Source organism: Strongyloides ratti (genome assembly GCF_001040885.1).
Source record: "Strongyloides ratti genome assembly S_ratti_ED321, chromosome : 1".
Lineage (NCBI taxonomy): Eukaryota > Metazoa > Nematoda > Chromadorea > Rhabditida > Strongyloididae > Strongyloides > Strongyloides ratti.
This window is the reverse complement of record NC_037307.1, coordinates 11,062,412-11,081,688: the sequence shown is the minus strand read 5'-3', so window position 1 is coordinate 11,081,688 and position 19,277 is coordinate 11,062,412. Positions and strand designations below refer to the sequence as shown.

At 23.4% G+C, this 19,277-nt stretch overlaps 4 protein-coding genes across 4 annotated transcripts; 3 read left to right on the top strand and 1 right to left on the bottom strand.

Moving 5' to 3' along the window:
- Positions 1-1,298: 1,298 nt before the first annotated feature.
- SRAE_1000338700 (Translation initiation factor IF-2, mitochondrial) lies at positions 1,299-6,887 on the top strand (the record flags this gene model as incomplete). Its single annotated transcript, XM_024650570.1, has 9 exons — positions 1,299-1,482; positions 1,525-1,818; positions 1,968-2,115; positions 2,161-3,840; positions 3,884-4,064; positions 4,969-5,031; positions 5,152-5,445; positions 5,495-5,880; positions 5,924-6,887. 9 exons carry the CDS (start codon positions 1,299-1,301, stop codon positions 6,885-6,887), a joined length of 4,194 nt encoding a protein of 1,397 aa, XP_024504335.1.
- Positions 6,888-7,965: 1,078 nt separating this feature from the next.
- SRAE_1000338600 (Asator) lies at positions 7,966-9,084 on the top strand (the record flags this gene model as incomplete). Its single annotated transcript, XM_024650569.1, has 1 exon — positions 7,966-9,084. One exon carries the CDS (start codon positions 7,966-7,968, stop codon positions 9,082-9,084), a length of 1,119 nt encoding a protein of 372 aa, XP_024504334.1.
- A 270-nt stretch (positions 9,085-9,354) lies between these two features.
- On the top strand, positions 9,355-11,842 carry SRAE_1000338500 (Hypothetical protein; the record flags this gene model as incomplete). The annotated part of the gene is made up of 3 exons (XM_024650568.1): positions 9,355-9,444; positions 9,488-10,916; positions 10,956-11,842. 3 exons carry the CDS (start codon positions 9,355-9,357, stop codon positions 11,840-11,842), a joined length of 2,406 nt encoding a protein of 801 aa, XP_024504333.1.
- Positions 11,843-16,683: 4,841 nt separating this feature from the next.
- SRAE_1000338400 (Infertile crescent) lies at positions 16,684-17,781 on the bottom strand (the record flags this gene model as incomplete). Its single annotated transcript, XM_024650567.1, has 1 exon — positions 16,684-17,781. The coding sequence occupies one exon, from the start codon at positions 17,779-17,781 to the stop codon at positions 16,684-16,686; it is 1,098 nt and encodes a 365-aa protein (XP_024504332.1).
- Between the last annotated feature and the right edge of the window lie 1,496 nt (positions 17,782-19,277).

Sequence of the window (19,277 nt, the reverse complement as noted above, 5' to 3'; positions counted from 1 at the left end):
ACTATTTTTTAAATAATTATAAAAATAAATAAAATAAATTAATAAGAATTTCTTTAATTTAAAAGAAAAAGAAATTTTTTTGTTTGGAGATAACAAAAAAAAAAGGATTCATTTAAACTAATTAAAAAAAAATTTTTTTTATAAAATGTGGCATGCACTATTAAGACGATTTAAAAAAAAATAAGAATAACACAATTATCTTTTGAACAAGCTTTCCTTTATCTAAAATTCAACAATGATATATCTATTAAAATGTTGTTCAAAAATCATTTATATAAAGACTATAATTTTACAAAAATTTTAAATTTCTTAAAAATATTTTACAGTAAGAATTTGAGATAAAGTATTTTTAATAATTAAATATAAACATTTGTTTAAAATAATAAATCTTTTGATAAACGTTTTAACTAATTGGATGTTTAAATTTCAAGAACGTTAAATATAATAACAGAAAATTATATTTCCTTGTAATACATATTGTGATCTTACACTTAATCTTTAATCTTTACTTATATAATAATAATATTTCATATTCCAGATAAAATGAAAGTTTTTAAACTGAAAAATTGTTAAAAAAAAAAAATTTAATTTATAATATTATTTATTATATATATTTTCTCCATTTAGAAAATTATATTTTTATTTTGAAGTATTATTTTTAGAGGATAATTATGTTTAAAAATTTAAAATAATATTTTAAAAAGATATAATTGAATTTATATATTAATGCCATCTTTGTATTATAATACAAATTTTTACAAATAAAATTTTATTTTTGTTATTGAATTATTTTCAAGATAAAATAAATGTTTAGCTTTAACAAACTAAAAATAAATTAATATTTTAAATTACACAAATAAACAAAAATTTTATTTAATAAATTTAAGTTCAACTAACTTTTAAAGCTAATTACTAAATTAAAATTATATCATCAAAGATGTTTTTTATATATTTAATCTTTTTTTATCGAAACACATTTTATTTTATAAAAGATAAATGATTTAATGTTTCAATTCAATGATAAATTGAATTTTTACATTCATAATAATTTGTTACTATTATGTTGTGTCAATTTGACAATAAACTACTTAAAAATTAAAAGTAACTAATTTTTATCAATTCAAACAGATGCAAAAAATGCACTAGTCAATTATAGAATATTTATCCATAATACAATTACAATTAATAATATTAACAACAGAATCTATAGTAAACGTTCTTCCAAGAAATTAAATCTGTTGTTTTAATTTCACTTTACTTTTGCTTTATTTTTTTACAGTTTTTTTTATCTACCGTACATGGGTGCAAGATATAATCTCCGATATAGTAAGTCAGGAGATTCAAAAGAAAATTCAATTACTAATGTTTCTAAACTACCACAGTTTTCACATTTCTATGTAGATTTTGTCAATGATGGTTGTGGTACAGTATTAAGATCCAAAAAAAAGTTTAGTCCTGGTGAAAAATTGATGGATTTATGTGGTAAATTATAAATAATGATATTAAAATAAAAAAAAATTTAAGGTAGTTATATTTGTGAACCTTTAGACGCTATTAAATTATATCAAAAATGCCAAGAATATCCTAAGCTTCATAGAAGAAAATTTTTTGTTCAAAGTAATTATTCTTTCTATTGCTGTGATATGGAGAATAGCTTTAATGAGCCATGTTATTATTTATTACAACGAAGAATTAATGGTTTTAACTGCCGGCCAATAATTTACTATTCAGATGATGATGTAAACAAATTACGTCCTAAAATTTCTATTAAAGCTACCACACTGATAAGAAAAGGTGACCCTATTATTGTATACTACGGTATTTTATGGTTTTTAAATAATAAATAGTTATTTTTTATTCTAACGTTGTTTTCTTTAAACGATAAATTTGGGATAATGTAGTTCTTTTATTTTATATTAGAATGGTATTTTTAAATTTCAAAAGTTCATTAATTTATTATTCTCGAGGATTGTTAGTACCTTTCTTTAAAAACAGAACAATTTACAGTTCATCTCTAAATTTTAAAACAAGGTCGAAATTTGTGACACCTATTAGGCTTAACAAACAAAAATCATCAAAGAAGAGTGTAAATTTCTATGAAGACACTTCTTTATTGTATGTTTTTTTTTTATAAATTTATAACGTATTTTTTTCTTCTAGAGAATTTGCCACAGCAGGAGATTTAGATTTTAATGAAGTATCTGAAAGACTAATAAATATTAATGAAAAATATGAAAAATATCTTGAAACGACTGTTCCTTTACATAAAGAAGTTGTGCTCGATTTAGCTAGTTGTTTTAATATTAAACCAATTTTTAAAAAAAGACCAAGTAAAATTAATAAATCATTGGAAGACGACGAAGATGTTGTTTATCCACAACCTTTACCCGATGCTAAAGATTGTGTAAAACGTGCTCCAGTTGTTACAATAATGGGTCATGTTGATCATGGAAAAACAACTTTATTAGATGCTTTAAGAAGTTCTAGAATTGTTGATAGTGAACATGGTGGAATAACACAACACATAGGAGCATTTTCAGTAAAATTAAAAAACTCAGATTCAAAAATTACATTTCTTGATACTCCAGGACATGCTGCATTTAAAAAAATGAGGCAACGTGGTGCTATGTCAACAGATATTGTTGTTCTTGTTGTTGCAGCAGATGATGGTGTTAATGAACAAACAATTGAATCCATAAAATATGCCAAGGAAGCAGGAGTTCCTATAGTTGTTGCCATTAATAAATGCGATAAACCAACAGCAAATACAAAATTGACAAGGCGAAATCTTATGGAACATGATATTATTGTAGAAGATATGGGCGGAGATGTTCAAGTGGTTGAAATATCTGCTTTGTATAAAAAAAATATTGATAAATTACAAGAAGCTTTAATTTCTTTAGCTGATATTATGAATTTAAAAAGTACTTTTAAAGGATTAGTTGAAGGTATTATTATTGAATCTTCAACAGTTCAAGGTTTAGGTAAGGTTTGTTCTTTAATCGTACAACGTGGAACGTTAAAAAAAGGTTCTATTATTGTTTGTGGTACTTCTTGGGGAAAAATAAAGACAATGACAGATGAGTTTGGAAAACCAATAAAAGAAGCTGGACCAAGTACACCTGTGCGAATTACTGGTTGGAGAGGTGATTATCTTCCTTCACCAGGTGAAAAAGTTTTAGAGGTTGAAGATGAAGTAAAAGCACAAAAAATTGTAAATTTTAGAGAAAAGAAAAAGATTGATTTATTTACTGAAAAAGAGTATAAAGTTATAGACGAAAAAATGAAAATAGAAAGAAATATTTATTTACAAAACAAAAAAGTGTTAATGGATGAAGGAAAAAGGTTTGCTTCTACAGTACGAAACGTTATCTGTAAAAATGCACGCTTTAAAAGAGAGGTTGATAGTGATGAATTAAAATTAAATTTAATGTTACGAAGTGACGTTGATGGGACACTAGAAGCGATATTAAATGTAATAGATACATATAATAGTGACAAATGCGAATTAAATTTAGTTGATTTTGGAGTTGGTCCACCAATTGAAAATCACATTGAATTGGCAATTGAAACAAATTCTCTTATTTATTGTTTTAATACACCCATTTCAACTAATTTAAAAGAAATGGCCATACGTAACAATATCAAATTAGAACAATTTCTCGTTATTTATAGACTAATTGAATCATTAAAAAATGAATTGAGTAATCTTCTACCACCAATAAGAGAAATGAAACAAGTGGCTGAAGGCCATGTTTTGAAGGAATTTATTATAGCTCATCATTCAAATAAAAAAAAAGTAGTTGCTGGAACACTAGTTGATTGGGGAGTATTTAATAAGTATGTTTTAAATTTTTTACTTTTAATTTTATTCTATTTTTAGAAATAAGTTATTTAGAATTTCTAGAGGAACTGATATCATATACGAAGGTACTGTAGAAAGTTTAAAATGTGGAAAGGAATTCGTTAATGAAGTAAAAACTAATTGTGAAGTTGGAATTTCTGTTCCAGATACAACGGTTAGATTTAAGGAAGATGACACTGTTGAAGTATTTGATGAGATTGTAAAGCACCAAGAAATTGATTGGTATCCACCTGGATTTTAGAAAAGAAATATTTTAATAATCTTTTAAAATTGTTAATTACATATTTTGTTTATTTTTTGTAATATTCATTCAAATATATTTTATTTAGGTGTTAGAAGTGGATTATAATTGAATTTACTAGTTGTTTAAAATAACATTAATTTTACTAAATATATTAAAATGATAGTTTTAAAGAGAAATATTTAAATGATATTTTCTACATCAAACTTAAATTTACGAAAAAGCATATCAATTTTTTGATACTTAAAACTAACAAAACTTCTTATAAATTGTAGACAATTCAAATTTTCTATGAAATGATTGATATTTGAAGTAGTAGGCTTTATTATGTCGTATTACGGAAATATTTTTCTTAGTTATAACTACCTACTTAGTTTCTGACAAACAATTCTTTTTTTAATTTGACATGAGGAATATTTTACAAAAATAATTGATAATTTACTTTCTTTGATAATAGGGTATATATTCATTGTTTATGTAAAGAAGTTATTTTTGAATTGAAAAGATAATCTGCCAAACTGAGATTTTGTATTACCATAAGCCAAAAAAATGCTCTATTCAATAAAAAGATTACATAATCACTTCGTTATCTATAGACTTGGTATTCAAATAAGCATTTTTTTTACATTTTCTGATGACCAGTGATTGAATGTAATTCTTCTTTTGATTGTGATTATATATCATTAAAGAACCTGATGACTTTTGAAAAAAAATGACAATAAATGACATATAAAAATAAAATGTTTAAAGAAGTCGATATCATAATTTGATTCCAAGGCCTTTGCAGTTTTATGTTGTTGCACGAGGTAGTCTTTAACAATGACACTAAAAATTTACCGGGAAAAATTGTGTTCGTTGTAAGAAAGACACTGAAAATGTCACCATCATTTGTACTACTTTCTCTATTTTCTCTTACAATTTATTGGTATGATTTTCTAATTTAATTCTTTACTGTTTTTTTAATTTATTTTGTAATTAATGTTTTTTTCCGTTTTTTTAAACATTTCAAAATTGTTTAAAAATGCTAATTATTTGGTTTTTTCAGCTAAATATGCCACCGAAAAGACGTCAGCGCAGGCTTCTTAATCGTATAAGTGAGGAAGAACAGCCAAATAAGTTTCTTCAGCAATTATCTGCAGATGATTTTATACTAGAACCATCTTCAGTTGTCTTTTCAGACGTACTTCCAGATTATGAGACATTAGAAGATAAAGTTGCAGAAATTCAAGATATTTATGATGAAGCAACTCTTGATTGTTATGAAGAAACTCAAAGGTTGTTAAAAGAGCAACGTGAAAAATTAAAGGAATTAATTTTAAAAGAAAATAGCGATATTAAGGTTAGTTTTTACGTGATATCTTTATTCCATTTGTCATAATTTTTTTTAGATACCAAAAACTCCTGCCCGTGGGAAGAATGTTTCGAAGATTGCGAAAATGTACGAAACTATTGAAGATCGTAAAGATAGAATGACAAGGAAAAATTTGTTCACTAATACAAATATGTCATATGGCAATAATGCTGTCGAAATACCGAAACCTGGTATAGTTGCTGATTTACGTTCTAAATTTGCCAATAGGCATAATGGTAATAATGGAGTGTTTCGAGACACAAAAGGAATTTCTGTTCCATCAAATCGTACATTGGCTGCTCCTAAAAAAAATAGGGATACAACTGAGCGTGCAATATTACTCATGCAACAGGATAGCAGTCTTCGTAGAGCTGACATGAAAAAACAAAATTTGTTAAAAGAAAAAGCTGAAAGAACTAAGAAGTAAGTTTTACTATTGAATATATTTTCTAATGTCTCTTTTCAGAGAGCGAGAAGAAAAAACAAAACAAGTTGAGGAAAGGCGTAGATTAAAAGAACAGGAACGTGAAGAAAAACTCCGAGAAATTAAAGAAAAAGAAGATAGGATTCGAGAGTTTCAGAACCAAAGAAGAACACCTCGAACTCCTAATGGTAATTGTTTTAAAACACCAATCTCTACTGTTTCCCGTCCTAAGCTTGTTAGTAAAAATACTATTGACGAAACTCCTATGTCTCAAATGGGAAGAACCTTTACGAATAAGTCTGAGAACAGGACTATTGTTGATAAGTCTTGTGACATAACGGAAGCAACTTATGAAACTCCTGTAATTCCAAGGAAGAGGAAGGCTGACAGTATGCGTAAAGAAGAACTTTTCAGTGAACCTAACCGAAAGAGTAATCGTTTTCTCTTCACTGAAAATGTTACCCCGGAAATTACTTTCAATTGTACTGAGGCCATTAATTCTAAAATAAATACGCACAATGATGATCAATTTAAAAAATTTGAGGCACAGATGAAATCTATTGACGTCACAGATATGTTTTCATCTCCTCTGTTTAACTCTACTAAAATCGATGCTTCCCTTATCCAACGTGTTGAGTATGAAATGACTCCTGACAAGGTTCCACAGCCGTCAACAGAAGATGACTATAATATAAAAGATTTATCAGAAGGAGATGGAACAGATGATGAAGACAATCCAAGGAAAGTTGTTCCAAAATGGGCACGGGAAGAAAATCTTCTATTAGCCCTTAAAAAACAATACAGGAAGTATGGAAAATCAGCAGATTTTACGACTATATTTGGAAAAGTTCGTGAATTTAAGATAGAGAATATTTTCAAGGGAAAGAATTATGCCAGAACCAGTTCAGCTTTCTGGTCTTCACCGTTATGTGATTCTACTCAGGCACAAGCAATTTACTATCAGCTAAGTGAGAGTATAGCTGATAATTCCCTTTATAATGACTAATTAAAAAAAAATAGTTTTTAACATGGTAATTTTAATATTTTTTTATGTTTTTTTTATTGTATATAATTTGTATAAAACCGTTTACTAATTATTTTAATCAATTATCATGTTTATTTTTAGTATTTATAGACGATAAATAAAATGTGAACAATTGTTTAATTTTAGAAAAACTTCTAAAAAATTGTACCGTTAACTAAACATCACTACATGTAATTTACAGATACTGCAGTAAACTATGTGAAATTATTATTTGCTGAAGCATACTAATTTGAAAGATATTTTAAAGTATTGTTTAGATTAAAAGTGGAGAATTATTTGTGAAAATAATTCTGAAGATAGATATGAAATTTTGAAGTTTGACTCAAAATTTATAAAGTATCATTTTTTTTTTTAAAAATCAATTATTAATAAATAAAAAAAAAGCACCTGTAAACATTATTTTATTTATATTTAAAGTACAAAAATTTTTATATATCCTTTTTTTCTTTATCATCAGTTTACTTTTTTTTATGGAAAAAAGTTTGAATCCTGAAAATTGAATTTTTACATAAATCTCTACAAATATTCAACTTTTAGAAGAATTTTAATAATTTCTATTCAAAATAAAGCTATTTATATGCTGATTACGAGATCATATAGAAAAGAACTTGGAGCATGTCATAATAGAAATTCATCAATAAATCCAAATTCACAAGACTGTTTTAAGAATGTAAATAAAGTAATATTTTTAGATAAAGTAGTAAGATTAAAAATATATTAAATCAATTAATTTATTATTTATTTATATAATTTATTTATAAGTTAGATATTGAAACTAAAATAGATATTATGTACTATTAAAAGAAAGAAAAAAGTACCACTTTCTAATTTTTAGTCTAGAATTCATATTCAGATAACTGTAAGAATATAAGGTACTTTCTTGTTTCATTACAACTATCTTGCATTTAATGTATTGAAAGTCTGTTTATATCAAAATGTATATTTTATGTTTGTATTTATGTATATTTAAATTTACTATGTATAAAATAAATGTCTTTAAAATTTAATAATTAGTAATTTATCACTTTTTTTTATTACTATGGTTAAAAAAAATGATCAATTTTTGAATGATTTAAATTTAAACTTTGGTGATGTTTTAAGACACCGTTGGAGGTTAACTGGAACACGCCTCGGAGCAGGAGTATTTGGTTCAGTTTACGAAGTTGAAGATATGAAAGAAAAAGGTGAACTTGCTGCTATGAAAATTGAGAAAAATGTTGATGAAGATAATTCATTATTAAAAATTGAAGCAAAAGCGCTACAAGCTATTTCTACTATTGATGGAATGGTGCATTATCTTGATGGATATAAAAAAAAAAATTTTCAATATATTGTTATAACATTATGTGGTCCTGATTTAATGAGATTAAAAGTAATTGAAGGTATTAATAAATTTAAAGATAAAAGACTAAAAAAAAGATATAGTGAAGAGACAAGTTTACGTATAGGTATATTAGCATTATATCAAATTAAAAAACTCCATGAAGTTGGTTTTATTCACAGAGATTTAAAACCAGGAAACATGACTGTTTGTGCAGATAATGCTCCATTTCGGCATATTTATGTAATTGATTTTGGTATGGTTAGAAGATATGTTACAAGACAGACTGATAGTGTTATATTAAAATTAAAAGAAGATGATAGTAATACTAATAAAGATTATATGCGTCAACCAAGAGATGGTTGTTTGTTACGTGGTACTACAAAATACTGTTCTATTGATGTTCAGTTAAGAAAAGAACAAGGAAGAGTAGATGATTTATGGTCGTTATTATATTCATTAATTGAATTTCAAGTTGGTTTACCTTGGGGTCAAGAAAGAGATCAAATAACAATATTAAAAATGAAACAAAATACATCAGATGAAGTTTTATATAAAAATTGTCCACAAGAATATATTTCTATTGCAAATCATCTTAAAACATTGACATATTATGATAAACCAAAATATAATGAAATATATAAATTGTTATGTCAAGGATTAATACGTTGTGGTAATGTAACTTTTCTCGATCCAATGGATTGGGAAGATGAAAATGAAGTGCAAGAAGAAATTACTAAATTAGTAAGTGATAAAAAAATTGACATTAATACGCCTAGAAATGAAGAATTATGTATAAAATTATATCCATGTTTTGATCCAAAACATTTTGCTTAAAATTAAACAAAAATAATATATATTTATATTGAATTTTGAATATAATCAACAACTTAACAAACCTTCCTGAATACTAATTTACTTAGTTTTTAAATAAATTTTTTTTTATTAAAACTGGTAATATAATAATAAAACATAATTAATATTCAAAATTTTGTTTATTTAAAAAAAGTTGCATTTTCCCAAAAAATAATCACTATACCAGTATTGCAAAATTTTTTTTATATAACTTCTTTTTTCTTTATTATAAAATTTTTTTTTTTAATAAAAATGGTTTATACAAATATGATTGAAAATCACACTCATAAAATATTTGTTATTATTCATAATACTTCCTCATTCAATGAACCAACAAAATTAGTAAGTATTTTTTAATTAAACAATTAAAATTTTTCTTGATTAGTTCAATTTATACGAATGTACCAATAAACTTCAAATAAAATTTTCTCGTAATTTATTTTCAATAATTAAAGAAATGTTACTTGAATTTCAACGTATTATAATGGATTTATACAAACTTAATGATAAGTTTTTAAATGTCGTTTATACTGATAAAGAATTTGACAAAGAAAATGTAGAATGGAAGATAGATTATTGTAGATATAATAATTATAAAAACATTATTAAAGATATAAAATTAATGGGAGAAACTGAAATGGAAAATTCATTGAATTTATTATATAAAAATATAAAAGAGGGTATTAATGTACTTGGTAAACCAACTTCAGAACAAATTAAATTTGTTGAATTATTTTATAAGACTAATAATAATTTAACTAGTAATAAAAATTCTGTTAAATGGTGGGATGACATTGATACCACTACAATACTTAATGATATTAATGATGAAAATTTTTTATTTTTTAATAATATGGGTACTCTTATTATAATTGTTAATAATTTTAATGATGAGGAATGTAATAATTTATATGAAACAATAAAGAATAATATGTTGGAACATAAAATTAATATACATGGTATTAATAAATTAAAAAGCCTTCGTTTAATTATGATAAATATTAACAACGAACAAACAACATTATTTAAAAAGTATTGCACATTTGACTCAAGATCAAATATTTGTTTTGATAGATATGACATGTGTTTTGATGAAAATACTAAAGAAAGTATAAGTATTTTAATTAGAGAAATTTTTCATTTAAATTCGTTAACTTTAACAAACATAGAAATGAAAGATGATTTCAATCCAAAAATATTTTTAGATGTTGAAATGTTTTATCCAAATACATTCGTTCCATTTGAAAATGTTAAACAATTTGAGAAAAGTAGAGAAACTATATTTTCAACAAAAATGGAATATGAAAATATTAATTTATTGACAAATGTTAAATCAGTTAAAAAATTACTTACTCATATTAGTGTTTGGAGTCTAGCACAAAAAACGGTACCATTGTTGGTTCAATCTTTACCTTATACATTAGTTGATTTTTCTTCAAGACAAGGACGTTGCGCTAATAATTATATACTAAATGAAAAATATATATTACCAGAATTAATAATAAAAAATAAAATATTTGAAAAAAATAAGTTGGCTTTTTGTTTATCAAATAATATAGATGAATCAAATGGACAGATTAGTGTAATTGATGGAGAATATTATAAATCAAGAAGATTAAAAAAGTCATATGAAAGGAATTTATCTAATGAAAATATCATGAATAGAATGCTTGATTTAATTAATACATGTATTTCTACTATTGAAAAAACAAATATTCCTGGGTTGACAATAGATAATGATTTAAGGAAAGCATATATTATATCCCCAGAAAATAAATTTCCATTTTCAATGAATTCTAAAGGATGCTTTAGAAGTGAGCTTAATAAAATTACTAAACTTATTTTAGGATCAGATAATATTGATAAAATATATCCTTATTTAAAAACAATGATTGAGACAAGAAACATGTCTAAAGAAGAAATGAAATGTATTTTAGATGTAATATCTAATTTTAGAAAAGCTTCAAAAAATCATGAAGAATTATATACAGATTTCTGTAATTTTTATTTTAAAGATATTATTACTTCTAATAAATCAAAAACTTTAAAATTATTAAAAAGTAAAATAAAGGTAACAAATAAAAATATGATTGGAAAATTTGTTAAATCCTATGAAGATGAAAAACCTGAATTTTCAGGTTGGATAAATAATAATAATAGAAATAATAGAAATGTTGTATTTTTATATCAAAATTTAAATAATATAAATGAAAAACAACTATTTAAATCAAAATATGTTGTTTTAGATTCTAACGAATTATTAATAAAAAAGTATGCAGAGTATATACAACCGTTATCTGATGAGTATCTTCGAATGGCACCTCTACCATTATTTGGTACTAGTCTATCAAATATTGAATATGAAAATCAAATGATTGAATATAGAAAAAGTGTTAATTCAATAACAAGTGGATTGATAACAACAGAAAAAATACTTGAAATGGAAAAAGAATATGAGAGACTAAGATTTGCATACAGTAGAATATTACTTCCATCGGAATCAAAAAATACTATAAACCTTGATAATAGAAGACGAAAACATATTAACAGAAAAGAAAAATATATTTGTAAAATGCCTAAGATTATTGATGTACCACCAGTTTGTTTAACAAGAAGTGAATTAGATTTTATTGAGAAAATGAAAGATAATTATAGAAAGAGTATAAAAGGAAAAATAATATCCGTAGAAAAGTTTAATGAGACAATAAAAACATTAAAAATAGAAATTAAAAAAAAATAATATAAATTTGTTTATATTGTAAAAATTTATATTTATTATGTTTTGTTTTTTTTTATGTTTTAAAGTTTCCCTATAAAATATTAAATAATAATTTATAGTTAAAATATAATGTAAACTTAAAAAATTTAAATGTACGAATGTAGCATACATTGAGTGATACTGGTTCACACAATGGTTAAAACAACCGTAGTTAATATTGCACCGTTGAGTTTTAAAGCTGTCAATTGAATTACCAACTACAAACTTTTATTGGTGCAAACTGCTCTAGAACTTTCATTCTACATTTTATAGATTTTACAAAACGATTCTTTACATGTTGTAAACAACAATACATTTTCATTAATTTATATCAAAACAAAGAAATATTATTAATCACTAAAAAAAATTATTAATTTTTAAATAAAAGTTAATTACTAATGATATTAAAAATATAGTAACTAATAATTTAACATAAATTAGTGGAACACAGATAAGTTTAGATGGAGCAATTGAATGAATACAAATAAAAAACACAACTTAAAATATTGTATTTGTATATTATAATTATTGTAATTTATATAAAAGTATATCTCAGCACTTATTATAATTGTTAAATTTTTTTCACATTATTTAAAAAAAAATTGAACTTAGAAAAACTTAAAGATACTAATATTTATATAAAAAACATGCTTCATATATAAACTTCATAGCAAAATAATTTTTAAAACATTTATATATTTACAAAAAATAACTTCTAGTACATAAGTGACTCTAAAATTAAGCCATTGTTAATTATTTTAAAAATTCATCCTATTTCAAAGGCTATCAAATGACTAAAGTAGCATTTTCAAATTCCAAAAAAAATTGTTTTTTTTATCACAATTTTTAAAGGTATAATCAGAAATCTAAAATATTTTCATTCAATTTCTGAATCTCTAAAAATATTTATGTTATAACTATGAAAATTAATAATCTAGACCTACTTTTGAATAGAAATCGAATGAAATTAGTCCCATCTTTATAGGATAAGTATTTGCTGAGATACTGAAAAGTCGGGAACAATGAATATTTTGGAAAAATTTCCGCCTTTGTTCATATCTCGCTTCAAAATCAAGATAAATACAAGCAGATTTCTGCAATCGTCTTCTAATGAGTTTTCATATGGGGTCTGCCTTCAAAATTTTTTTATATCTTTAACCACTTTAAAGATATAAAAAAACGGTGACAATGGATTACGCGCGAAAAAATACCAAGCATAGTATTTCAAGAACGGTTGATAATTTAAAAATATTTTCAACGTAAGGTACACCTTAAATTATGAAAGAAACACAGCGCATCAAGTTTCATGGTTCTGTGACGTCATTTACTTGAGTTATCACTAAATTCTTAAAACTTTTTTTCAAACATATTTCTTATCATATCTTTTTTTTTAGAAGTCCTATAAAGATGTAAATAGGCTTGATGAATTTCTCGTAAAAAATTGATCTAAGAAAATGTATTTATTTTTAAAATTTACAATATTATCATAAAAATCGAGATTTTAAAAAAATATTCCCAATTTCGCCTCTCAACTTTGAATCCTTATAACTCTTAAAGTTTCATTTTTAGTATATTGTTGATTATATTCAAAATTCATCCCGTTTCAAGGGCTATCGAATGACTATAGTGTCATATTCAAATTCCAAAAAAAGTTGCTTTTCTTTGTTCTTATTTTTGGAGGTAAAATCGGAAATCTAGAAAATTTTTAGCCAATTTTTATATCTCTGAAAAAAATAATGTTATAGCTATAAAAATTAATATTCTAGACCTACTTTTAAATAGAAATCGAATGAAGCTAGTCCCATCTTCATAGGATAAGTATTTCCTGAGATACTGAAAAGTCGGGAACAATGAATATTTTAGAAAAATTTCCGCCTTTGTTCATATCTCGCTTCAAAATCAAGATAAATACAAGCAGATTTCTGCAATCGCCTTCTAATGAGTTTTCATATGGGGTCTGCCTTCAAAATTTTTTTATATCTTTAACCACTTTAGAGATATAAAAAAACGGTGACAATGGATTACGCGCGAAAAAATACCAAGCATGGTATTTCAAGAACGGTTGATAATTTAAAAAAAATTTCAACGTATGGTATACTTTAAATTAAGAAAGAAACCCAGCGCATCAAATTTCATGGATCTGTGACCTCATTAACTTGAGTTATCACTAAATTCTTAAAACTTTTTTTCAAACATATTTCTTATCATATCTTTTTTTTTAGAAGTCCTATAAAGATGTAAATAGGCTTAATGAATTTCTCGTAAAAAATTGATCTAAAAAAAAGTATTTATTTTTAAAATTTACAATATTATTATAAAAATCGAGATTTTAAAAAAATATTCCACAATTTCGCCTCCAAACTTTGAATCCTTATAACTTCTGAAGTTTCAATTTTCAAATATTGTTGATTATATTCAAAATTCATCCCGTTTCAAGGGCTATCGAATGACTATAGTGTCATATTCAAATTCCAAAAAAAGTTGCTTTTCTTTGTTCTTAATTTTGGAGGTAAAATCGGAAATCTAGAAAATTTTCAGCCAATTTTTATATCTCTGAAAAAAATAATGTTATAGCTCTAAAAATTAATATTCTAGATCTACTTTTGAATAGAAATCGAATGAAGCTAGTCCCATCTTCATAGGATAAGTATTTCCTGAGATACTGAAAAGTCGGGAACAATGAATATTTTAGAAAAATTTCCGCCTTTGTTCATATCTCGCTTCAAAATCAAGATAAATACAAGCAGATTTCTGCAATCGTCTTCTAATGAGTTTTCATATGAGGTCTGCCTTCAAAATTTTTTTATATCTTTAACCACTTCAAAGATATAAAAAAACGGTGACAATGGATTACGCGCGAAAAAATACCAAGCACAGTATTTCAAGAAGGGTTAAAAATTTTAAAATCTTTTCAACGTAGGGTATACCTTAAATTATGAAAGAAGCACAGCGCATCAAGTTTCATGCTTCTGTGACTTCATTAACATGAGTTATCACTAGATTCTTAAAACTTTTTTTTAAACTTATTTCTTATCATATCTTTAATTCTAGAAGTCATATGAAGATGTGAATAGGCTTAATGAATTTCTCGCAAAAAGCTGATCTAGAAAAAAGTATTTATTTTTAAAATTTATAACATTATCATAGAAATCGTCATTTACAAAAAAATATTCCCCAATTTCGCCTTTCAACTTTGAATCCTTATAACTCCTGAAGTTTCATTTTTAGTATATTGTTGATTATATTCAAAATTCATCCCGTTTCAAGGGCTATCGTACGACTATAGTTGTATATTGTAATTCCAAAAAAAAAGTTTTTTTTTAATTTACTTATTTTTCTTTATTTATTTGTTGTTATAGTATAAAAAGTTTTTATTAATCAATATTGTAATTTTAACAAAAAATTATACATATTTATAATATTCAAATACCCAAAAAAAATTCCAAGAATGTCAGTGATTCTAAAATTAAGGCTAATTTTTATTATAACCATTGGATTTTAATTTATAAAATTGTTAATAAATTGTCACAACTTAAATCTATTATCTCAATTGATAAACGTTGTAATATAGCCAATTTATAAACTTTATCAAAGTACTAGCTTCTTACAATTAATTCATTTTAAAAATTATTTAATTCATCTTCTATATCACATTTAGCTAATTGATACATCATATAATTTATAAATTTTTAATCAAGAATTATATATCTTTTACTTCAAAAGATTCACCATTTGTCCTAAACATTTGAATCTCGTATTTATTAATTCTTAAGTAATTTTAAAATTTTATTTTTTAAGTGCATTCAATAATTTATCCAATAAAATATTCATACTTTTATGATAAACATAGATCGTTACTTTTCCACATGAAAATATCAAGAATTTCATTTTATCTTCACTATTTCTTATCATTTTTATCAGTCTTTCATCATTATTTTCTAGCGGAAGTAGAAAATTGGTTATAAAATTTGAATAATTAATAAAAAAACTTATTTTTAATACATATATATGCATTTAAGAAGACATTTTCTGAATCACATTAATATTAAAAACAAATTAAAATTTCTTTAATTTTTTGTTTTGATAATTTCAATGAATGTTGACAAAATTTAGATACTCCTTCTTTAGTATGTAAAGTTAATTATCAATTTTGGTCAACATTTTTTCTATTACTGTTGTATTAATTTGTACCAAACATTTTTTATAAAAAAAAACTTTTTTCAGGCAATAATTTTTTAATATAAATTCTTGATCATATTATTTGGTTCAAGAAACAATAAACAAGTTTTAAAACAAAGGTAGTATTTTTTTAATTTGTATATATTTTATTTCTATAAATTATGTATTTATTTTAAATATTTTTTATATCATTATAATAAATATCATATTTTTAAGAGATAATAAAAATATTTAAATAATCTTAACATTTATTTAATATGGAATACATAAATTTATTAAATCATTTATGCACATATAAATTAATTTTAATTTATTTTAATAAAAACACAATTATTAAATGAATAAATAATTTTTTGTATAAAATATGCCATGGTACTAATGATCTTTTTAACTAATAAAAGTAAGCACCTTTCTGAAAGAAAAAAAAAACCATTTTTAATTAATTTAAAAAAATCTTTTTAATTTTTATTTTTTATAATCAGTTCATACTCAAAAAAAAGAAAAAAATATATTTTAAGATGTTATTTTTTATAAATGCAAATAATAATAAAAAAATATACAATAAATTTTAAAAATTCAGCAAATACAAACACCAACAATATAGGCAGATAAAAACTATTATAATTTTAACCAACTAAACAATATTATAAACATTTATTTAATTGTTTATTACATCCTTTAACTTTATTTTCAATTCTATCAACAATAGATGAGACACCAAAATAATTGAAAAATCCTTTAATGTAGGGTAATAGCATATTATGCCCATAAATTTTTTGCTCAATAGATGGTTTTCTTTTTATTCTTGCATACGGTCCAACAGTAGGATCAAAGACAAAATCATATAATATTTTAATCATACTGGTATGTTTTGATAAATTATCATAATATTCAGGTGCTATTACTCTAACTTTTGGTAAATTTCTACCAGGTATATAAGGAAAATCATGATGTTCTACATGATAACCTACATTATATGTAACGAGATTCCATGGTCCATAATATGAGTATGTTTCTTGTTGGCAGTTTATATTAAAAAGATAATGTTCTGAGATAAAATGACCAGCTGATGGATGGAGACCCATTGTTATAAATGTTCCAAATAAAAAATAAAATAATGATTTAAAACCAAAAAAATAATAAATTAAATAGTCAAAAATAAATTGAATGATAAAATTTAATATTTCTAAATCTGTTGGAGCTTTTTTATAAATAATTAATGGTCTAAATCCATAAAATACAGGTTGAAGAAATAACCATAATATTTTTTTAAATGATGTTGAAAAAAATTGTGCTTCTAATAATGTTGGAACATCTGTATCAAGTCCATCTTCACTTAAATATCTATGATGTTCAACGTGATATTTTTTAAATGATATTGAAATTGGAATACCAATAGGAAGATTTGCCCAAATACCAAAAAATCTATTTGCTAATGGTCTATGATTACCAAATGCAGTATTATGAGATATATCATGAATAGCTAATGTTAAAGCATGATTAACGACACCACCAAAAAAGTATGCTTGTAAACATATTAATAACCAATCAGAATCTTTTAAAAGAAATGCAGCAAATATTTGTAGTAAAACACAAGCCGAGACAACATACTTAAAAGATGGATCAACACCAAATAATTGTTTTATTTCTGGATGATCTTTAATTATAGCTTCTCTTCTTGATAAATGTGGTTGTTCTGTGTATGTCCATACATAATCAGTTCTTGAAACAGATTGACCCATTTTATATTTAAGAATAAAATGTAATATAAATTAATTTTTTACTTTTAATATTTAAATTGAATATATTTTTCTATAATAATAATAATAATAATAATAAAAATTTATAAATAAAAATTAGTTATAATAAAATAATATTATAAAAATTATTTCTTGTTGTCTTGGAGATATTAAAAGTATTATAAAAAAAAATATGTTTAAAAAATATATATAAAAGTATCATAAAAAGATATATAACAAATAGATATCTAAAAAGTAATTGGAAAAAAGTAAATACATAAAATGAACAGATATAAAAGGTGTTTTTAGTTATGTAGTGAAATAATAATATAGAATGTATTTAAAGTTAGGTAATTAATAACATATAAATTTATAGAAGTAATAATTAGTTGAAAATAATTAAAGTAGTTAAAGCATAAAATCTTTTTATACCTCTTATAGTTTTTCTCCCTCCACCAGATGTATGAGAGATTTAAAGATTTAAATGAATGAATATGAATTTATTAATAATATACAGCTAATTAATGTATAATTATAGGTATATAATAAAAAAAGTTTATAAAATAATCATTAGTATTCAATGAATAATCAAAAGACAAATATAAGATAAGAAGAAAAAAAATTTATTTTAGTTATTTATAGAAATATATATGATTAAACTTATTACTCATCTTATCATATTATATTGTAATTTTCTATAATTATTTTATAAAATAAATTTAACATATTGTAAGAAATATGCATGATATGGAAATATGATAGTAATGAAGAAAAATGACAGAAAGGTGATTATATGATATGATATTAAAAAATATCATTTGTATATATTGTACTTTAATCATAAAAATATGCTAAAATTTAAAAATAAATTTTACATAAATATGTTTGCTTAACATTATAAACTAAATAATATTATAAGAAAAAAAATTTAGTTATTAACATAAAATCTTTCAAGATCATCTTCTTCATAAGGAGTGGAAAAGAATTTATATTTTTAAAAATGTACAAACAAATAATATTAGATATAATTTTATATATATATATATATATTTAAATTGTATATTAATCAACATCAAAACGATTATATGTTCAGGTTAAGTTTAAAGTAGGTACTTGATAATATAAATGTATAATATATAAAAACCTTGACTATCGGTTAAAGCATAGAGGAAAGATTGAATATACAAAAATTTTTATTCCTTTTTATCAGGACTAGTCTTTTTAAATTAATAATATGTTAAAAAATATAAAAAAATAAAAGTATTTACTGTTATTATTATAATGATTAATGATTTATAACAAAATTCTTTTTATATTCATTTAAATTTTTACCAATATCAGTGAATCATTTTTCTTTTTTTTTTTTTTAATTGTTTTATTACTAATCTTATTTTACGTTCCTGATCTTATATTAAGGTTAAAAAATTTTTATTAATATATTTAAAAGAAGAGAAAATTTTTAATATTAATGAAAAATGTTACTTAGGAAAATATTTTTA